Source organism: Condylura cristata, unplaced genomic scaffold (genome assembly GCF_000260355.1).
Source record: "Condylura cristata isolate star-nosed mole 26May11 unplaced genomic scaffold, ConCri1.0 scaffold00005, whole genome shotgun sequence".
NCBI lineage: Eukaryota > Metazoa > Chordata > Mammalia > Eulipotyphla > Talpidae > Condylura > Condylura cristata.
Genome location: NW_004567106.1, coordinates 63,866,555 through 63,887,601, shown reverse-complemented (window position 1 = coordinate 63,887,601; position 21,047 = coordinate 63,866,555). Strand labels below are relative to the sequence as shown.

The 21,047-nt window shown below is 41.2% G+C and overlaps 1 protein-coding gene across 4 annotated transcripts in view; it reads left to right on the top strand.

Annotated features, from left to right (window-relative positions):
* CNOT4 (CCR4-NOT transcription complex, subunit 4) overlaps positions 1 to 19,595 on the top strand; it is a 107,516-nt gene extending 87,921 nt beyond the window's left edge. For 2 of the 4 annotated variants that reach the window (XM_004677065.2, XM_004677064.2), the window contains exons 11-12: positions 17,343 to 17,555; positions 18,226 to 19,595. In XM_004677065.2, coding sequence (XP_004677122.1) covers positions 17,343 to 17,555; positions 18,226 to 18,527 — 515 coding nt within the window. In that variant the 3' untranslated portion in view covers positions 18,528 to 19,595. The remainder of the gene's footprint in view (positions 1 to 17,342; positions 17,556 to 18,225) is intronic. The other 2 variants (XM_004677067.2, XM_004677066.2) reach the window with 1 other exon arrangement.
* The last annotated feature ends 1,452 nt before the right edge of the window (positions 19,596 to 21,047 follow it).

The following is a 21,047-nucleotide window of genomic DNA, read 5'->3' as shown; positions in this document are numbered from 1 at the left end:
GGACTTTTTTGTTTTGAAGAATGGCTTATATTTAGGAGATGGAAGGAGAAAGTATAGTAAAGGAATGGACTGCAAAAAGAACCTGAGGCATAGGAGGGAAGCACAGTAAGGAGCTGAACTTGTTGAGGTGTGACGGTCATGTGGGGAAGGTGGGTAATTGCTAAAGCTTTGCAAATGAGGAAGAAGAGCTTATACTTGATGTAGGTATAGACAGAGGACTATATATAGGTAAAGATTTAACTTGAATGTGGTGTTTTAACATGATTAAGTTGGGAATACATTTGCTTGGAATTGGGACCAGTTAGAAATATGTTTTTGCTGGCCAGTGCACTTACATGGCCTCTACTGGACCAGTAATAGCAATGTAAAGGAAATATGATCAGAAAGCATTAGGTTTAAGAAAGGGCCTTTGCATTTGAATAGGTCTTTGGTGGACTTAAAGAACACAACTTTCATAGAAAAAGTACATATGGAAGCCAGATTCCTGAGAAAATGTTAAGGTTGTGGGTGTAGTGGTCCTTGGCTACTCAGGACCACTGAGTAACAAAGGGGAAAAGAAAAGCACAGTGTTCGCTGAGGGCGAGTAGGTTAGGTCATAGACATTTGTTTTAAGATGAGGAAGGTACCTGATTATTTTAAGTAGGATATACGGAGCCAATTTAGAGGAAGACATGGGCCATCCGAGAAGATGGGCTCATCTATTAGGATCACTGGTTTCTTAAGGTGCTGGGAGGACTGAGATGAGGTTAGGTTGGAGGTTTAGCTTGAAGAGGTGGAATATATCTTCCCCTGTTATTTAAAGAATGAGAAAATTCTGGGAGATAATGTGAGATGAGAGAAAATAAGACTGGATGAAGGGGCTCCAGTTAGCAGTAGGTGAAGAAGGATCTTTCTCATCTCACTTTAGAGGTGAAGAAGAAAAAGTCACAAAGATACTCAAGACAACAACTCTCATGTACCTAACCTTGTGGTAGGAAAGAACCAGTGATATGTTTTGAAGGGAGTTGAGTCATTTTTAGATTTTGGTGGTAGGCAGTGGACATTGTCAAGGGAATGACAAATCAGGAGGCTTTGTCAGTGGTTAGCTGCTTAGCACTGAATGCTGAGTGAGAACCAGGGGAAGAATGGGAGGTGGAGTCAGCTCTGTGACTGGAGCTGGAAAGAGGGCAACTCGTTCATCACCCTCATGGTCTCTTCTTTACTGCCTTTTCCTCTAGTCTTTTTCCTGAGAGTAGGAAGATTTTCTGAAGGAACTGTAGAAAACCTGATCATTGCCTGGGGAATCCTGGGTCAGGAATCCTATCAGTTAAAGATGAGACAAAAGGAAACTGCCCTTTGTTGAATGAACAGGTCTTCTTCCTCAAAATATGGTAGGAGAACGTGGAAATAGTTCAGAGAAAGGCCTGGAAAAGCCAGGTTTGATATTGGACACATGTAGGAAAGCCCAGTTAAAAGATAATGCTAGATACATATTTATGATGTGAAGGATTTAAGCGGAGGAAGGTGGTGCGGCACGAAGGTCTTGTCATGAAGGAACCCGTATGGCAGTTACCAGCTGCTTTCTCCCAAGCTCACACACACTGGAAAGAATCAGCTTTCCACCTGCATGTGGAAAGTAACACTTCTTGCTTTGTTGGACTAGGTCATTCTGCTTTATTTATGTAGCAAATTGGGATTAAAAGCACTAGATAACTAAAGAATGGAGAAAAGAGAAATTAGAATTTTATCACAACAGATTGTATATTTAAAAAATTTCCACCCAAAGAAAATGTTTTGTATGCGTATATACAAACCAATCAGCTGTTGAACTAGTCTACTCTTGATCCTTATGTCTGTATACTTAGATGTAACTTTTAGGAAAAGTTGCTGAAGCTGTTTTGCTTCAGGAATGAATATAGAGACATCGTTATAGACACAGATACATAACATTTTCCTCATGATTCATTAATAGCAATTTTGTTTAATTTGGAAGCACCCTTAGATTTCTGTTGCTGAAATATTTTAAAAATCACTGGGCTTGTTCCATATATGTCATCTGAAATATCAACTGTTAGATTTAAAAATGATAATACTTCACAACGCAAGGCAATGCTCAAGAATACTATTTGTGAAGCCATGCTGGTGCATGGAGAAGCCACTGTCTTGATGTCTTTACTGTCCCAAATTTGCTGTCATGAGTGGTATTCCTAGCAACCTTACATCACTGAGCACACCAGTCTTCAGCCTCTTTAATCAGGATCTTTTTTCAAAGAAGCACTCTTGAGAAATCAAGATTCATTAAAGAGATTGTTTCACAGTGTGTTTGAGTCTGTACTGAATTTGAGCTATACAGAAATTGAGTTTATACCTATTTGTTCCTGAGTCCTAAAGGCAAAACCTAAGCAGTCTAGCCATTTGAGAACTGGATGTTCCTAGAATTTCCATAAAACAACTGGAAATTGCTGCACGTGAGTTAATCCATTTTCTCCAGGTCCCTCAGACCACACTTCTAAGGCAATCATTGATTTGACTTTGCTCTTAGACTACTTCCTATGTTATGGTTATTCTAAAGCTCCAAACTGACCCTGGAACCGGTTGCTTAGGGCAGTTTTGATGTTCCAGCTCCTGTTTGGTCCTAAGAGTCCCTATTGTGCTCTGTTACAAAGCAACACCCCAAAAGTCATTCCCCCCACCATTTAACAAATAAAGCCTTTAAAGTACCCAGTACCTTTTTAAAAAATTGAAGTGAAATTCATATGACATACAATTAACTGTTTTAAAATGTACAAGTTAAGTGAACCAGGGCTGTTTTTAAATTATCTTAATGTTAGAATAGCAGAATAAATAACCGACTCCAGCTGTGAAAATTCGGGTCTGTTCCTTGTTGGGGGTATGTGGTAATAGCTGTATCCAGACCCAGGCAGCTAAAAGGCAAACGTAAAACTTGAAAAGATTCCTTCCTTCTTCACAGTAGTGCTGCTTAAACGGTGGGTGAAAGCAACTTTTATGCCCCATCTTCCAAAACCAGTGGTGGGAGGAAGAGATGTAGGCAAGAACCCTTAATTTACTTGCTTTTACTGTGCAGGTAAAATATTTGAGGCAGCTGTCTGGAGATTTGAAATGGCATTAATGTTTCTGTCTTCATGACATTTAATCGGCATTATGTAAGAAAAGGTCTGCTTGACAGAGGGTAGGCCCAGCTCTGTATGGACGCGGGGTTGATTAGGTGTGTGCATGCGTGCTTGTTGGGTCATATACGGTAAATTTTACTTTATTAGTGACTAGCACAGGAAAAGTGTTAGGCTGTCTCTCTCTGACTTTCATACATTCTTGCTGTGTGTGGATTAATTCATGTGTTCAAGGTAAATGTTCTATATTCTTTAAGGGTTTTTTATAAGTAATAAAGATCTATTAAGTGCAATGAGGTGCAATACTGGTGCTCGCCTCACCTCTGGTCAAGTTTATCTGAAGAAATGTTTTTAGAACCTTTTCTCATCAGGTTTCACTTCTAGATTTCACCCATGTCACGTTCATTGGGTAACCTATGGACTCCTAAGAAAAAAAATATTTATATTAAAATCTTGAAGACCTGAGAATAATCAAGGTTCATGGACTGTGATTTGCCCATAGTCCCTTTCTAACCACAATTTAAAGTTCTGTTAGCCTTCACCACCTGAATTTGCTGCCATACATATAATTCACTCAGAAAAAAAAAAAACTTAAAGATTCAGAACATAGTTCTTCCCTGAATTATTCATTCATTTTATCTTCCAGTTTAATTTCACCTGGGAATATCAGTGCAAATAATGACGGTTTTCAAGATGTCTTTTAAAGGCATCTGGTCACAGATCCTGTAAGGTGTCAAAACAGCCCTGGGTTAAGTGTGGCCTCAGAATTTTGGAGTACTGGGGGCGGGGGAGGAGTGACTAATTTTCAGGCACTCTTAACGTAGACTTAAAATAATTACCGATGTCAGAACTAAAATAAAGTGTAAAACAGATGGATTCAATTTACTCAGGATTTTTTTTTACAGTATCAGAGAGCAATTTTAAAGACCAATATGCATGACCACTAGACTGCTGACATCTCTAATATTAAGGAATGAAAAAAAGTTGATTATAGTTATGACACGAAGCTTCATTACATCCACACTAAAGGTGTGATCAGAGATTCATCTTTGAAGAGCTACTCTATGCTACAACATGTAAAATGATAGCATATCTGCTGATTTTTTTTCCAATCAAGGAGGTTATTGTTTTCAGCAGAATGAAACAGAGGGAAAGCTCCACAAGGATTTAAAGATGATAATACCATCACCAGCTCCAAGAAGAAATGCAGAAAACTGACTGCGATCAACTATTAGAGCCTAGTGATGTTTCCTAATATGGTGAGAGCTTATCTTAAGGACTGTGCTAGTGTTTACACTCTTATCGGTCTTGCATACTGAAATCATGTCTGTGGAACAGAACAGAGAGATCTGAAACATCGCCATATTTTTAAACATAGTCATTTTATATGTCAATGTCAACTTTATGTGCAAGAAGTCTGACATACTGAAGCTGTTTATTTTTCCCTTCATGAGCATCCAGCCACAAGGTAAAGGAGGCCCTGGGTTTTGACTTCACCATCCAAGTAGGAAGATTTCATCCTGGCTTCAAGCTGAGTGTTGGGTTACATACCTTGTCAGCAATAATGGATTCTCTATTGAAAAACACAAATGTGTTATAATTTATGATTATGGATTACTGAGATCTGTGTCCGTCCCCACCTCCCAAAGCTTGCTTACATACTTAGGGTAGGATTTGCCATCAGGTATGCTTCTTTTTACTTCTAACCTGTTCATATTCACAACTTAACTTTAGTCTTCCTAGTCTAACATGGCTGTAACTTATCTCAAGTTCTAATGCAGTCAGTACTGCTAGGTGTAAACTTCCAAGACCTCAGCTCTGTTTTAAATGGTAGGCAGTTGGATGAAGCCTCTTACTAAAGCAAGCAAAGATCTGTAATTACCAACAAAAACAAAAACCACATAGCTCTGCAGCCTTTGTTTTATAACCCACTTTCAGGTTTTAATTCTTGACTACCATGAGTCTGCTGACTTGTGCTCCCCTCTCTATACATTTGTCCTTTCTTTGGTCAAAGAAGCCATTTCACCATGTAACTTCCCACACTTGTGTGTGGGAGGGGGGCGGGAGTTGTTTACTCTCCATCTGACCATGCCATGGGGCCTGTGTGTTTTCCCTGCCAAGCCTGAATTTTCCCTTTTCAAAGCAGAAAGGCCAATCCCTGATTAGTTACTCAGCGTCTCTATGCTCAGTTACCTCCTCATGAAAGCTTATTTCCAAGCTGACTTTTGAGTCTAAGTGATTGTGGGTATTTTCTCCCCCTCCTCTTAAAAACAACATTAAGCAGAAAGCATGGCTGGGCCTTGGGGAAACAATCACTCTAATATCAAACTTATAAAGATTGTTCACCTGGTAAGATAGGGTTCGCTTCTCCAACTCCTCAGTGAGTCTGGCTCTTTCAAAAATCAAGTATGACTTCTAAAGACTACTAAACTAGACTCTTCTAGGATTAGATTAGGCATTTTACTGATATACCCATTTTTTAAATAGCTTCCCCACCCCCACTAAAATGTTAGTATGAAGCTTCAGCATATGATGATGTAAGAATTTGTTTCTAATGTAATAAAAGAGAAAGACTCCATCCTATTCTTGCCTTTTTTTCTCCCTGCCTGCCTTGCTGCAGTAAGACCTAGCACAAATTATGAACTGGTCTGACAAGACCATCCCTGGCAGGCTTTTCCAGATTCAACTATAATGAATCGTAACTGAGGATGAACACTTCAATAAATGCATCGTGATTTTTAAACGAAGGCCTCATAGTAGGCTAGTCATGAACATATGTGTCTTGGAATTCCTCAGGGTCTTTTAAAATGCTGTCATCCACAGTATCTTCTTTTCTGGGTCTGAAAAGGATGCATTCTTATTAGTACTAATTCTGTTCAAATCGAGGCATCATTTGAAAATCGGAAGCAGAGTGTTTATTTTCCCTAGAATGTGAATAAGTTGTTAAGGAGAGAAGAAAGCACACTAGTCTATTTTGTTCATTCATTTCACATGGCTAATGTAGCTGTTTTGAAAACATTCTTGTTTTGAAATTTAAAAATTTACTTATAAAACACCATCAAAGCAAATTTTAACAAGTTACTTCTAGTCTAGGGAAATAGGACAAAGGGAAAAAAGATGTGTTCTTGGTCTCTTGAGTTAGAAATGTTTATTACCAGATTGTACCTATATCTGTTCAGTTAGTTTTAGTATAAAATAAGTTACTTCATTTCTTGAAATTTTTTTCTGAAATGAAGACATAAACCATTGTTTTAGTGCCTGAAAGGGTACTTTCTAAAATTGAAACTCATAACTGAGTTATGAAAAATTTGTCAATTAAAATCATATTTCAGCACATGAATAATTTTAGTCTTTGGGGGGATTAGTTTTACTTTAATGTAAACCCTTAAGGTGACAGGAGCCATTTTTCAGAAAAGATGAGATTGATGAATCTTCATTGTTTAGAGTTGTGTGATTAGGTGAAGTGAAAAACTGGGTTTGGTGTTTCTAATAACTTTTAGAAATCTTGAAAATCTTTTAATGTGGAGAATTAAGGACATCAGAAATATAACCCTAAGGGGATTTTCTATATAGGCAACAAAGTACTTTTGTCTGAATGCAAGTGTGAAGAGGTTGTACACACCCCATAAAAATATTTTGTTGGTACTAAGCAGTCAAAAGCTATCACTGATTTTGTTTGGAATAACTAATCTCTGATAATCCAATAATGAAATACAGAAACAAGCAGAAGAATATGACTTCTGAGAGGCCGTTACAGGTTGTAACCTCAAGCTTCAGAGAAAATGATATTCAATAAAAGTTGAACGAAGTTGTGGTTAAGAGAGTAATGTCAGTGTCTGATTACTTCTGGAAACTTCAAAGACTGAATCTGCTGTGTGTTACCTCTAGACTCAGCAACATTTGATTAAATTCATTTGCACGAGTTAGGCAAGCGTTAACCTCTGTTTCTGCTGTGGCATTTGGTGTTAAGATTCCTCATACCACATGTTGTGCTCTTAGTTGTCTGTGTGTATTCTGAATTTTGAAAACCTCTTGACTTTCCCTTCTTTCCCCACAATCAAATTTTTTGAGAATTTCAACAGATGACACCTTTCTTAGCCACATTTCTTCATTTCTGATACATCTACCCATCCTTCCCCTAAATCTAGAAAGTTTATAAAACACTTTCTTTTAAGAGCTTTTTGTGAGTAAAATGACAGGCTCTTTGGAGAACTTGATATCCTTTCTGCTAGGAAACGCTCTTCCGGGTGACTTTTAATTGTTAGGCTTTTTTTACTTGGTTAAAACCAAAATCTTAACTTTTCCCCACTGTACTTATTAAGCATGTGAAAGCAATTACCACTTGCCTAGGAACTTCTAGATGCAATGAAACGTCTTCTTTCAGCCATTTTACACTTAACATGATTTCTAGTTCTCTGTGGTATACTTTTCCTCTTATATGTTTAGACTTGACAGTGAATGGCTTTCCTAAATGAAGTTCCCACTTTAATAATCTGGACGTTCTCATAGTAGATTTTTATTAAAATTTTTACTGCTAATATTTCTATGTTCCAGGGTGCTTTTATAAAAGTCTCTAGTGGGGCTAGATATTATCCCTATTTTGTAAATGAGGAATCTGAAGCTCAGTGTGGGTATCATTTGTGATTTGACCAATATCATACAGTTGCTAATTTAAACATTGCAAGTGCAATTTTATGATCTTATTGTTACCTTTTTAGGAACTGCAAAACCCAGTTGTCAGATCAAATAAGCCTATTAAGTGAAACCAATAGACCTTTCTCCAAACACAACTGGTTAGATGGTTTCCATACTGTGTTTTTCTCATACATTTTAAAAAACCTGAATGCATCTTGTTAAATTTTACTGTTTACTCTTGGTGTAGTTAGGATTTATCCTGTTCATTACCATCGTATGGGCTTGTCTTATGAAAGAACTATATGATAATAAAGTGATAGATAAATGTTGCTGGTAACATTAACATTTTTGTGGAGAATATTTTTTTTTTTTCCTTAGAGACAAAAAGGTAGCCAGGGGTCTGGGAAGAGGGAATGAGAGGATTCATCAGAGACAGTGGGGAGCAAAGCAAGCAGATTTATTGAAATAAGACTGCTAAGGAGAGGAGTGGGCAAGACAGGAGAGGTCTGCCATGCTGTATGTGGGTCACCTCCCTGCCTGGGATTGAACTCAGGCCATGGAGGTGATAGCACTGAGACTTAACTTCCGGGCTACAAGGAAAGCCTTATTTTGCGAAGAATCTTAAGACTTTTAAGAATAGTTGTACTTTGAGTGGTTCTGTTGTCAGTAGAATTCATTTCATTTGCTTGTGTAAGTTAGCTGTGGATTTGTTAAGTACAGTAAAAAGCATGGTGTCAGTGATAAGCTAAGCAATATCATAGAAACTAAGGCTCACACACAGAAGGTTAAGTTGAGGAAATTCATCAAAACACTGTTGCTGTACTTTACCATCTTATCCCAAAAGGTAACTTAAGAAAACTTTCCAGAAACTGCTGAATTCAAGATAGATTTCTGACATCTTAGAAAACCCATTCAAAGAATAAAATACATTAATATGATGGGTTCTTTTTTTTAATAATGCATTTTGGCTCTCCATCTCTCTGTATTATTTCATGGACTTCTAGACTGGTGGGAAGGGAGTTGCCACAAAGTCCTTGAGTTTGGCCAGACAGCAGAGGAGGAAAGGAAGCAGGCCAGGGGAGACAGAAGGAGTGCACAGCCAGTAGAAGTCACCCCCACGGCTGCTTGTGCAAATTCCAAATCAGGGTTTCAAACCTGTATGTTTATTTGTTTGTTTTTTAGTATTTATGCATACAGAACTGGGGTACAGGCCAGAGGTGCAGGAGCAGTGAGAGGATTCACCAGAGACAGTGGGGAGGAGAGCAAGCCAGCTGACGAAGGGAGCAGCAGGCGGGTCAGGAGAGTTCTGTTGTGCCATGTGGGTCACCCCTGGGGCGGGGGTCGAACTCATGCAGAAGTGGCTGTAAGAACAGTGTTTTCTAAATCCATGACACTTGTTTCTATGGAAATCCAGCTCCTGACCTGTCTCAGGAGTTTCCACAAGAACTAACTGCACCGGTAGCTTCAGGAGTCTTCCATTCCCTCCTGCCCTTTGCTGGTACTGCTCTAACAGTGATTTGGGGATCACATCTGTGAGGATTAGTACTCCTGATATAATTCATTTTGCATCTAGAGATTTAAACTCACTAAATCGAGTAGATGTTTCTCCCTGTCTTTGCATCTCTGCTGACTTGACGCCCTCTTCTCCACACCACCGAACCTGCTCTTCCTTGAGGATCATGCTGTTTTCTAAGGAAGACAGAAAGTCAGAATGAGGCTGGAGCTATATAAATCTGCCAAGTGTGGCTTACATTCTGACATTGGCATAAGTAGTGGCCTTTGCTCATTTCCTCCTATTCCAATCAGCTTTTTCCTGCCTTGAGCATTTTTCAAAGCCTCAGATCATTATGGGTTCTGATGTTTAACCTTTGACATACTCTTACATATAGGTAGGCTATGTATACCTCCGCTCATCTTTTCTAAACTTTTTTCAAATCTGATCCCTGTGCAACAGCTGGTTTTGAAGATTTCTCCCTCAGTTTCTTTTCCTTATTAGTGTTATATATTCTCACATAGTCAAAATCTCATGTCTTAACATCTCCCGTGGAGCCAAGGAATCTCTTCACCCTTAGAACCAGGTCACCACCTTGATCTTTTTTTTTTTTTTTTCTTTTGGAAAGCTATATTAGAAAATCTGGAAGGAAACATCCAGGGCTGTTCATATAGAGAGTATGAATGATCTCCTGAGGATCAATTTCTGGAGCTGTGCACTATATAGAAAAGAAATGAATCAAGGCCCCTTTCCTGCAGGAGCTCACAGGCTAGTAGAAAAACTTGACATGTAAGCAGATGATTGCAGTACTCTGTGGTCATTGATAAAATAGCCAGTACACCTGCTGCAGGTACTCTGGTCTAATCATTCTCCTTGCTTTAGTTACTTCTGCTTATGTCTCACGGGCTCCTGTGGTGGTCACTGTAGCCCGCCAATTTTTGTTGCCACCTTTTGTTGGTCAGAAGTTCAGAATGGAAGTTCCACTCATCCCCAGCTTGGGAAAGAAAGACAGTTACAAAGTCAATTTTATCAGGTTTTTCTCGCAGATTTTTTTAAAAAGATTTTTCTTATTTATGCCTACAAGAGCTGGGGTGTAGGCCAGAGGTACAAGGAAGTGAGAGGGTTCAACAGAGACAGAGTGGGGAGCAGAACAGGCAGATTGATGAAGGGAGCAGCAGCTGAAGGGAGCAGGGGGAGACTGGACAGGTCTGCAGCACCATGTGGGTCACCCCCTGCTGGGGATTGAACTCCTGCTGCAGTGGCTGTGGAGGCTTCATAGTGTTGAGACTTAACCCCTTGCCTCTCCAGGGAGGCCTCTCTTCTGGCAGATTTGAACCTCCAGGATATTAGGATGACTGACACAATTGGCCATGTGGTTCTCAAATTTCTTAGGGGAAATCATTCCAGTGACCTGCATATTCTCTCCTAGATGATAAGCGCCTGTGTTCATCCTGGTGTCTCCTCCCAGTGCTCAGTCTTGTGCTCACTGAAATACTTTTCTTCAAGCTTCCTGTGCTGGATTTTGTAGGTTTCATATATTGGATTTTTGGTCTCTTTATCTCTGTCGCTTATATATTCTAGTTCATATTCCATCCAATCTGGTCTGTGTTGTTTCTAAGAATGCATTAAATTTTAAATTCATTTTTCCCTTAGTCTACACATAGTCATCTTTCCATAAGTAATTTTCCTTTAAAAAAAATTAGGTTCTGACTCCTCAGAGCCTTCATAAAACAACTGTACAGATGTTTTCCTGGTTCTCATTTGATAGTCTGCTTCTTCCCCACAACAAACTTATAGATGCTTAGGAACATTCTGAAGAGAAGAGGGACATTGTCCAAACACATCTGCTTATGTTTGTAATGTTCCCTTTCTATTTCATGACTAGCGTCTGCTGCTGCTCTGTTCTTGCCTGTTGGTATCTTTCTCTGAGCTTCTTGTCACTGTCTACATGTAGAATGACGGAATTGTTCATTCTCTTCTTTATACCCCTTCTTCACTCTATAAACCTCCCCCACCCCACCCCAGAACAGTGCTTCGTTCATATGGGTGCAGCCTTTATCGTCCCTGGGTGTGGTTCTTGAGGTTCTTCAAGCTCCCTTCCCTTCCGGCCCCTAGTCCCTGGCAGGGACTGGTTGGTAGTGTGTTTGGTGGCGAGAACACATGCTTTGGAGTCAGTCTAGGGTCAGTTGCTGACTAGTTACACAGCTTTGGTAGAGTTCCTTATTTTTTAAATAGATTTTGTTTTTTTAGAACAGTTTTCAGTTCACAGCAAAATTGAACAGAAAGTACAAAGGGTTGCCTTATATTGCCTCCTCTCCACATACATAACCATGATAAATTCTTTAAACTGTCAGAGCCTATATGGTCTCCTCGTTTGTAAAATGAGTCATTGGACCATTGGTCTACAGTAGTTGAATATGTAAAGTGCAGAGTGAATGAGTAGTGTAAAAACAGATGGAAGGTGACTTTTTGACCTGGATAGTACCCTGTACACATAAAATTATAGTGTCTTTTTCTTTAACAGACATTGTTTAAATAGTTTTGGAGAGCTGGGATTTTCAAACCGATTTGCTTCCGTTTTAGCATCTCAAGTATTACTGAAAACATATCTTAGTGGCTCCTTTTCTTGACATGCGGAGAAGACTTAGAAGATTCCTGCTTTCTGAAAGGTTGGCATCTCTTTGGAGAGGATGGTTTGGTTCCTAGCTTTATGGCAGATAGGAATTGAACAGATTTTGTGGAGAGTGATTTTCAGCTCCTCTCAACTTGGACCTTCAGTGGAGCAGCTATCTTGAAGCTCATCTCTTAAGCCACAGGCTGAAGCCCCCTTTGGGCCTTGAGTGGAGCTGGGCGAGGAGGGTGTACACATGGGGACACTCAGGACGGGCTGGCCAGCACAGGGGGCTGCCGAATGCGTGTGTCCAGACATGAATGCTGTCATCTGGATTGATCTGACTGGGCGAGAACAGAATGAGACTTTTGGAAGACTGAATAAAAATTAATTGATCAGGAAAGCATGCTAGCTTCAGGAAGGGAGTCAAGACAGAGTCCACAAAGCACTAATGAGCTCCACTGCTCTTCACAGCCCCTCTCTCTCTCCATGTGTGCCATTTCTGCTTCCTTCTAGTGAGGGTAAATTTTGACCATTTTTTTTGTTCTGTTTTCAGAACTCTTTCTTTGAATTCTCAGAATTTTTTCACTTAGTCCAATCTGTATTTTCAGATCTATTAAACCCTTAAGATGATGCCTGTGCCCTAGTATACTGGCCCTGTAGTGTCTCTCTGTCTTGCTGTGCAATAACAATTCTAGAAACTTGAGTGCCAACCCTTAAGTGGAATGATGTTTTTGAGTAAAGGAAATTAGTTTATGACTGACATTTGTGGCTGTCCAAGAGCATGGTGTGCCTACACTGTGAACGCTGTCTTTGAAGTTCTGACAAGACTTTTGTGCTGCTTTAAGATTTGGTTTAACATCTATGGTTAGCATGACTCATTGACATAGGAGATTAGGATGTTATTGAAGTTTGAAAAGTTTAAGCTTAAAATAATTTGCTGTGGAGATGGACTCAATCCTCAGTCTGACTTAATCCCCAAGCTGACAGAAAATCGTCTGTAGCAGGGTGAGGTGAGGGCCGACATGGAGAGGCGTGTTGGCGAAGACAGGATGTAACCTGTGTTCTGCTAAAAATACATTAAGATTCGAAAGTCTCACTGGCAAGGAGTGGGGACTTTCAGTGCACGACCACTTGTTCCAAGAAAAATTGCTTAATTAAGTAACTTAGCCACTGGAGGAGGCCTCTAGCTGAACTGTATAGGACATTAGTGAAGAAAAGGAAGATAAAAGCTTTTTGGAAAACAGAAGGGTGACAGATGGAAACTTTGGGGAGTAACTGTAGGTAAGGCTTAGAACTGAAGAATAGCAAATTCTCTTAAGGGCATTTTGGGCTTAGAGCTCTGTGACTGCTCCCAGCTGGCGTGCGCTTGGCCACTAGAAGAGCAGTTTCACTTACAGTAATGGGTCTCCTGGCTCCGGGGTCTGCAGCTGAGAAAGGCTCAGGTGAACTACCTGGGCCACGTAAACAGCGAGATTTCGTGTCCCCACCCAGGCGCGAAAGTGGAGAAGTCGGTGGACTTGTGAATTTAGTTGGATCGTGCTAGTTATTAATTAGTAAGGTCTGTGTGTTCACTGTTTAATGAAAACCCTTGAAAGAGAGTGGGGGGTGGGTAAAGACAGTAGAGGCAAGAATTCCAGGAGACACAAAATCCTGACCTCAGAGTACTAATTGTATTAGAGGAACAAACACTTTGGAATCGTCTTTTGTTTTAAAAATTATTTTGAGTTTTTCTCTCACTGTAACTTTCCATAGATCCTGTGTTCACTCTTGTCAGCATGCTGATCATGTGTTTCAAGTGAAATCTTAGCTACCCTAATATGTGAGACAGATGAAACCAGGAAGGGTGTGTGAGTGTGTGTGTGTGGTCGCAGTGTGTATGTATGTGTGTGTGGTCGCAGTGTGTATGTTGGGTGTTTGTGTGTGTGTTGTGTGTGTGTGTGGGGGGGAGTGTCGCAGTGTGTATGTTGTCCCAGTGGCCTCTCAGGTAACTTTGCAGCATTTGAAGACTATCCTTTTGCGTGAGGATATTTTGCAAACCTGCAAAACTCAGTGGCTTGTCTCTAGTGATAAATAACATCATGGAAGAAGCAGATTTTCTTGTGTCTTGCTACCGGTAGTTTTGTATTCCGGAATAATTAGCATATTGCTGTTAATCTAATAACAGAGCCCCTTGAGTCACTGCAGCGCTGGTTGCAGACTTCTGTTTCTGCTTTATAATTTTCTATGGAAGTTCTGATGTCAGAACACTTTTTTTTTCCTTCAAAGATTTATTTCTTTATGCATACAAGAACTGGGGTGTAGGTGAGAGGTGCAGGGTGAGAGGATTCACTGGAGACAGAGTGGGAGCAGAACAGGCAGGTCCACTGAAACACACTGCTGAGGGGAGCAGCAGGCAGTTGCTTAGTGTGTGGTGATCTACCAGGTGTTAGGCTGCAGCAGGCTGTGAGACTCTTAGCCAGGATTTCTGAGGTGGCTGAGCGAGGGAAACAAAGTATACTAAACTTTCACACAATAGCAGAATGTGCTGCCTGGCATCTCGAAAGTGCTGTCTTCCACAGGAACCAGCACAGACCTGCCTTTTGTACCCACCTGCAATTTCCAGTCCAGTGTTTGCTCCACTTGGCCCACAGATCTTTGCCTTTTAGGTTTTACTCCACTATAAAATTCTCTGTAATTAAGGGGAAATGAAGTTGCTCAAATTGAGTCCAGTGGTCAAAGTCCTGGTACTATTTGAAAGGGAAACATGTATTCTCCTGGGATTATTGAAGGCCTAGAAAGAGAGAATCTTCCATTGTGTCAGTAGTTCTCAGCAGTGAATGATTTGCCCAAGAGATGTCTTTTGGCACCGTCTGAAAACATTTTCAGTTGTCAGATTTAGGGAGAGAGCGTGTGTGAGTGTGCGTAAGCACATCTGTACATCTCCTAAGTATCTAGTGGTCTAGTGTGTACAGGCCAGGGATGCTTCTCAGCATACTTCAGTGCTTAGAATAGTCTTCCCACAACAGAAGTGAATTATTTAGTCTAAACTATCCACACTGCTGAGGTGGATAAATCCTGCTGTGTGTTGTGCCAGCAGTGGAGTTACCAGGAGCCTTCCTGGCCAAAATAAACCCAGGTCATAGCAGTGGGGGACGTAAGACAGGTGATTTCCTGGGCCGAAACAAACTCCTTAATGGGGATGGGATTCAGTTGATTTGCTTTTTCTTACCCTTACTTTTTGCTGCTCTCTGACGCAGCTCTAGTGAGACTCACGTGCTTATGCAAAGCCACTTGTCATGGTGGTTCCATTCCAAGGGTGATCCTGCATGTCCATGTGACATTTGTGGCTTCAATCTAAACTACTGGTGTTTCCTGGCCTTCAAGATGTCAGACTCATGACTTTGCTTTTTGGCAAGATTCTAAGAGTTATAAGCTAGCTAGTTTATTTCCCTAGGTATCTTACAATCATAGTTCACTTGGGAGAATCTAAGTTTCTCAATGCTTCTCTACCATGTGTCTGAGGTGAATTTCTTTGGCTGCCATACTCCTGCTGGGTTTCATTCGTCTAAAATCAGAGGAACAAATCTCTTTTTTAAAAAATTAGTTTTAGAGGAGTTTTAAGTTCCAAGCAAAAATGAGTGTGAAGCACAGAGATTCCATATCTTTCCCTGAACAAATGTCTTTTGACTTCATAGTAGAACTAATTCTGAGATAAATGTATGGAAAAGCAAATAGCACTCTGTACCACAAAATGGAGGGTGTCTTAGTTCCATTTCTCCCTAAATGTGAAGCAAAAGTAAAGAGAAATTGGTCTTAATGACTTGTGGATGTTTTCCTGTTCCTACTGGTGAGGAGAGAGGTTCTCTTCATCAGCATGGGCTTCTCACTCACTCTGGCTACCTAGTTCAAGAGTGTTAATCTTCCTTAAAATTTCCCCACATGGGTAACATCATCTTTTTATATCAGGGTCTTATTTGCTTCCTAGGAAATGTTCCTTGTTTGAGTCCAGTTCTGGTGAATTGAAAGCCAGGTTAAGTTATTCCATTTCACAGCTTGATTGCTTTGAAGGTTAGAATGTGCCAGTGACCAGACCTCCCTGTAATAACTGAGGCGTTCTAAGACTTAGCATCGTCTCGGTAATGCCTCACGCAGATTGGTGGTTGGGGATAGCTTGTGTTGTTGATTAGAAGCCCACCCTTGCACAGCAGGGTCAAATAAAGTGACACTTCACTAGCAGGGACCTCATAAAGTGAACAACACTTTGCAAATGTGAGGTAGATGCAGCAAGGAGGCTGGGCTTGAGGACCTTTCAGTGACTGTGAGATGGAAGCTGGAGGTTGAAAAGTGTTTTTTCTCTTACCTGGAAGGTCGTAATTTGTCTTTTCTTCATTTTGGTAAACTAAGACGTGATTTCTTGTTGGGCTTGGGTGTATTCCAAACAGTTTGGAATAGATCAGGGGCAGGTACAAAGCAAAATTATTGAAAGAAAATTCTGAACATGCCAGGTAGCCGACAGTGCCGCATAGAACACCGTCATCACCGCTGTCGTCATCGGTGATGGCGATGTCCCTAGAACCAGGGTAGGAAATTTTTGCTCTTCTCTGAAAGTCTAGTCGGTAGCTTAGCCTGCATTCCCATTTTCAATAGAACTCTCCCAAGACACACATTACCCTTTCCCACTCAACCAGTTAGCTATAGTTTTGTCTATTCTAGGTGGTAGGACAAGAAAGCTAAAGCCGCCACCATTTACACAAAGCCTTTTCATGTTCATAGTGTCTTATCTTGTCTGAAGTTGTTAATGAGCAGGCCAGAGGACTCCAGAAGGCGTGTTTCGAATGTCTCTGAAACTATTGGAGTGGAGTAGACAGACTGTGCTGGAAACCATTCCCTCTGAGAGGCGACTTAGTTCCTGCCTCCCTGGCCTCTGTGACTGAGGCAAAAGTGCTCTTCAAATTCGAAAGCCCATTCCTGACAACCTTTCTCTTTTGAAATGCATTGCTAGTTTCGTAATCAGGGAGGACTTAATTATTTTTCTTCTTCTATTGGCTTGTGTTTATTCTTCATAAAATGACTTTTCTTCCATTTAATGGGCTTAGTAATAAGCTCCTATATTGAGCAGACTTGCTTTTTTGATAGTATAAATCAGCTCAGCTGGCTCATTGCCTGACTAACGGAAACTTCATCATGTAGCTGAAACAGAATTGTGCTCTGGAGCATTGAGTCTTTAACACTGATTATTGATTTAACGAGCAATATGGTGAAGAGGCTGGAAGGAGGTCAGGAAGTTCCCTCTCCTGATCCTTGAGCAAGTTTTTCCTCACTTGTTTCAGGGGCTCTGAGCTCACCAGCAAAATCCTAACCAAGTTTCTCTTGCTAGGACAATCCATTTTTAAGTGCTCAGTAAAGAAAGAATAATTCTTCTCCCGCTTAACCACGAAAGAACGACATTTGTTTCTAACGTCAGCTTTTTATTTTTTTTTTTTATCTTTCATTTTTTTGTTGGTAAATCTCCCAGACAACAGCAGTTCTGTAGAGAGTTTAAATATGAAGGAATGGCAGGACGGGCTCAGGGCACTTCTACCCAACATTAACATCAACTTTGGTGGACTGCCCAATTCTTCCTCCCCCTCCAACGCCAACCACAGTGCACCACCGTCCGCCACTGCCACCACCGACAGCCTGAGTTGGGACAGCCTTGGCAGCTGGACAGACCCAGCCATCATCACAGGTAACTTTCTCGCTCCTTCAGCTCCACTGACTGCCCTCAGTTCGGTTTTTTAACACAAATTAAATAAGCCCAGAGGTCTCTTTGGCAAGTGTCTCTTCACAAAGCCACGAGTGCGGCTGGCTTGTTCGCTCTGCAGGGTCGCGCATTCTTGGTTAACCTTCTTGGCCTGGTTGTGTCTGAGGCTCTCGGTGCCTGGGTCGCTTCTTTGGTGTCAGTAGATGCTAACATCTGGCAGCATGCGTGCAGGTCTCCACGGACAAACCTTATAAGGCTTAGCCCTCCTAAAGGAACATACTCCACTTTGAAAAATAAAGCTCTCTATTATAAGGCTATCTCGTGTATGTATCTGTAAGAGCGAAGGAGAAGTACAATGGGGAAATCATCTCGTACAATGCCGGGGACTCATTCTGGTAGTGAAGAGGAGGCATGGGTTTGTGGGACAATAAATCACGAACGTCATGGGTGGAAGAGACAAAAGGAACCGAAGACGCAAGAGGTCTTATTTGGAGGGAGCTTGAAATTGTAATTTCTTCTGTGTGTCTGTGGTTTTTTCCTTTTCGTTTTGATGAACTAATCACTAAAATTTTTGTTTGACGAACTTCTTATTCTTTCTGCACAAACTCACCATTTTCCCTCTTGTTTTGTTTTTGTTTTTTTCCCCTCTCCTTAGGTATTCCAGCATCTTCAGGAAACAGTTTAGACTCTCTTCAAGATGACAATCCTCCACACTGGCTCAAATCCCTTCAGGCCCTCACAGAGATGGACGGCCCCAGTGCTGCTCCGTCACAAACCCACCACAGCGCCCCCTTCAGCACACAGATCCCTCTGCACAGAGCCAGTTGGAATCCCTACCCTCCTCCTTCAAATCCGTCCAGTTTCCACTCCCCACCCCCAGGCTTTCAGACGGCCTTCAGACCCCCCAGCAAAAACCCCACAGATTTACTACAGAGTTCAACACTGGACCGCCACTAGGACAGAGGAGAGCCCATTAGCAGACGCAGGATTGACCCCTCCCTGTTTCCCTCTCAGCCCACCACAGCTCCCTTCTCATCTCTTACGTTCTGAAGAATCCAGTTCCTGATCAATTTTTTTTTCTCCCCGCCCCCCAGATGCAATGCGATCACAGGGTCATTACCATCTTTTTTTTAAAATTGTAAAAGTTTCTTTCGATCCAGCATTTGAGTGACACTGTTGAATGTTTCCTAAAAATGCCTTTTTAAGGAGAAAAAAAAAAAGAAATCAAAGGGCAGTCTCGATACTTAGAAAATTACTGTTGTCTGTTGCGCATAATAATGACATAATCTGCTTAGCAGAAAATGACAATTAATCTATAGGAAAGGTCAAGTAAATGCATTATCAACTGCAGAAGTTTGAAAACCAGGTTAACTGAAATGAGATTGCTAATGCACGGGAAGCAGTGGTCCTGGTATCCATCTGTAGCCAGCTCATCACTATTGCAGGGAAAATGCTTTTAATTTAATGTTTAATTCTTTAGGCAAGTTGATGGAGAGGGCTTGATTGTGTCATTAAGCAAAAGAATTTCTTGTAAGTTGACGGAAAGACAAATCGATCTGTTGTAGTAACTGGCTGATTGCTCAAGAGTTTCTAGGGAAGGGAGAGATTTTTTTTCATTACAGGAGAAAAAAAATTGGCTTTAGATTTAAAAGTAAATTCCAATGTTTTAAAGAAAAAAAGTATTCACAGATTTAACACCTATGCATAATAGAAGAGCTGAAATAGCGTGATTTCTTCAGTCTTTCTCCTCTGTCAGAATCTTTTTTTCTTTGACCTTAAATTCACTTGACTAGCACCGTTCTGGGTCTGGGCCGTGTGATCACCATCAGGAGCAAATCTCTGACCTTACCTGCAGCTTTTAATTAACCCTGTAGTTTCTGGACATTTGTGCAGTATTGAAAAGACAGGAGAAAAGAAAACAGAAACCTGGTTATAACCTGACGCTAAAACTAAAAACAAGGAAATGTACCTCTTTCTTCAGAATTAAAACTAAAATCTTAAATAAAACAGAAAACTTGATGATGACCTTTGGATGGTGGTGGTTTTTCTTTGGCCGTTTTATTGCATGTGAGTCTGAAACATTTCGCAGTAGCAGCCATTACACGTTTCCCTTGGTTTTTACATCTTCAGCAACAGGGAGGATGGTGTAAAAGAAGACCCTAGAAAAGAGAGTTCACTTTTCCACCGTCCATGAAGACCTGCCCAGCTCTCCCTGTGGCTCCTGTGAAGACACCCCACCTCCCCCCTGGCTGTCTCCCAGGCCCGCCAGACCTCCCCAGCTGAGGAGCCTCATTTGCCAAGAGCAGGCGGACTCAGGATTTGGTTCTCTGGGGGAGACCTGATGGGAAAGAGATCAGCAAATGCTGACGTAGACATCCACAGATAGCGCTCTCGTGACCAGCCATGCTAGGGAAGACCTAAAGATGGAGAGATGGCTGTCCCACAAGGAAGAGGACAGACAGCCATGAAATGCACCTCGCCAGATCCCCGAAGTCCGTGCGGTTTGTATGTCTGGACTCGGATCGCACGCAGAAGTCCAGAGCTGGAGTTGGCGGGTCCTCAGCCATATCCGTGCAGGGAATCTTTGCAAGAGGAACGAAGTAAATCTTCCGAATCTTACGTTCTGAGCTTTCAGGGGATTTTTCTCCCTTAGACCTCTCATTTACACTTCAGTTTGCTACCAAACACAAGCAATCGCAGCTGTATTTGAAAACCATAAACAGGGTATTCTCAAATAAATGTCCAAAGCAGTAGATGTTGATGGAATAAGGACGAAATTGTTTTTTACAAATCATCCAAAAGACTCCTGTGATGAGCAGAGAGAGTAGAAGTCACGGGCTCGCTCTCCTATAAACTGAATCTGCGCAGGGCCTGGCAGTGTATTGGATGGGTACACACGTGGTCTTCAGCAATGATTGTAACCAAGGTGTATTTCTGTGTGGGTTTTTCCTTGAAAGGGGGTGGGGGCGGGGTAAGGGGCCGGATGACCCTAAGCTAAGGGTAATCAATAAAAACCTTGCATTTTCTGTAACGAGGGAGATTTCATCTTACAAGGCTGTGCAGTGGTTGTATGTAAGCTTAAGGCCTCAAGCATACAGACTCCATAAAAAGTATAAATATCATTTAAAAACTAATCAAGAAAAAACAATAAAAGCCTGTGTGGCCACTCCTTTCCCCACCGAGGCTAAAAGGAGAAACTACAATAGCTTAAACGCCCCTTAGATGTCCCTCTCCGATTTTATTTTTCTTTCCCCGCCATCCACAGGTAGCCATTATCTTAATTTCTGTGTTAGTCTTTCTTAGTTTTGTCATCGTTGCAAGTAGCCTGAACGGAACGCGTAAGAAGTCAAGCAGTTAATGAGACCTTCCGAAGCCAAGGGCAGTCTTCTTGTCACTAGTCATGTTAGGAGTCAGGGAGTTAAACATCTCTGGCTCAGAGTTTGCCTTTGGCCTCTCTGTAACTTTTTTTTTTTTTTT